This window comes from Phyllostomus hastatus, unplaced genomic scaffold, assembly GCF_019186645.2.
Source record: "Phyllostomus hastatus isolate PE091 unplaced genomic scaffold, TTU_PhHast_1.1 phas_scaffold_385, whole genome shotgun sequence".
NCBI classification, from domain to species: Eukaryota; Metazoa; Chordata; class Mammalia; order Chiroptera; family Phyllostomidae; genus Phyllostomus; species Phyllostomus hastatus.
The window spans coordinates 3,627,982-3,629,463 of record NW_025334026.1 but is presented as its reverse complement, the minus strand read 5'-3'; the positions used below and the strand labels follow the sequence as shown (position 1 = coordinate 3,629,463).

Here is a 1,482-nt window from a genome sequence, read left to right as displayed (position 1 = left end):
TTACATGATTATTTCTTTGCCCATAAATTCTTTTCTTTCTTTCCTTTCCTGAATAACCTCTTTCAGATATGGTTCAAGGTAGAATTTATCCTCCTCAGATTTTGTTCACTACTCTTTAGGCAAAATCTGCTGCCTCGTGGAGAGGTCCAGGGCTTTCTTAATGCAAAACATCCTGTCTTTATACAGATTATCAGGAAGCCTTCTTATGGATTCTTTCACATCGTCATCCACATGTATTGTACCTTTTCCCATTACCCTCAGTTTATTGAATCCTGCAATGTTGTAATACCATTTTAGAATCCCCTCTAGCCACAGGGTTGATGCTGTAACAGCAAGCGGGCTCTCCATCTGCCCAGGACTGAAGCATTCCTACTGGGTAAGTCTAAGGGGCCCTCAACCCCTGTTTTAGGTAAATATTTATCTTACAATCATATAGAGAAATATCTCATAACATTTGATGTTTACTCTACCTGATGTCATCTTTGCAGCAAAAAAAAGTTCTGTACAAGTAAATAAACACCTGAAAGTGTTTTCCCAGATGAATACCCACGGAGCCTACGCTTAGTTTAAAAACTGTTGTTAATATCTAAAAGGTCTGTTTTCAGCTTAGAACTGGGAGAGACCTTGGCATTTGTTCTCTAATTATTGGCCTATTGTCATTACGTACTTCATAACAGAGCCCACAGGTAGAATTAAAAACACAAAATACCCTGCTTAAAAAAGCCTTCAAAGATTGGTCTCAGTTGGTACCCCTTGCCCTTTCTCTTTCTCTGTCTCTCTCTCCCCCTCTCTCCAACCTTGAGTCTCAAGCATTCCTGCATACAGAAAAGATAGAAAAGACTATCTTTTCCCAAATGCGTCCCCAACAAGCCATGGACTATTACACCCCTGTGCCTTTCTGCTGATGCTTTTTGCTTTGCATAGAATGTTCTTCCCATCTTCTTCACCCAGTGAACAACTACTTTAGGATCCAACTCAAAAATCTCTCACCCATCATACAGCTATATTCTGAAAGAACTTTGACTAGACTTGTTATGTTACACTGTACCAGTTATCCCTATGTCTCTCTCCCTTGATAAACAGCTCTTGGAGAGCAGAGACATGCCATTTAGCTCTGAATCCCCAGTGCCTAAGGTACTGCCTGGCACTTGATAGCTATTCAATAAATGTCTGATCAATTAATTATTTAAAGAGCATTGCATGGTTCTTCCTATCAAAATAATTCTTCTACTAAAAATTAGGCAGGCATCAGCCTCCTCCTTCTTTTTGTCTAAAATTATCTCCTCTTTAGAGCCATTCATTTGTTGCACATTGCTGTTTCTCTCCCTTTCTCCCTCCCTTCCCTTCTCTCTAAAAAAGTAAATTAAAAAAAAGCCATTCCTTTGAGTTAAAGAACCAAGTCTATTCATTTTCTGATGGCAAGATCTACAGTCTAATTATTTCAATCATATATTTCACCTGAAAGAATAGAATTAATGGGAA

The 1,482-nt window shown here is 38.7% G+C and overlaps 1 protein-coding gene across 1 annotated transcript; it reads right to left on the bottom strand.

Annotated features, from left to right (window-relative positions):
* LOC123806279 (cytochrome b-c1 complex subunit 7-like) lies at window positions 1-348 on the bottom strand. Its single transcript, XM_045819328.1, is given in 1 exon segment — window positions 1-348. A coding segment is annotated over 1 exon segment (348 nt).
* Window positions 349-1,482: the final 1,134 nt, after the last annotated feature.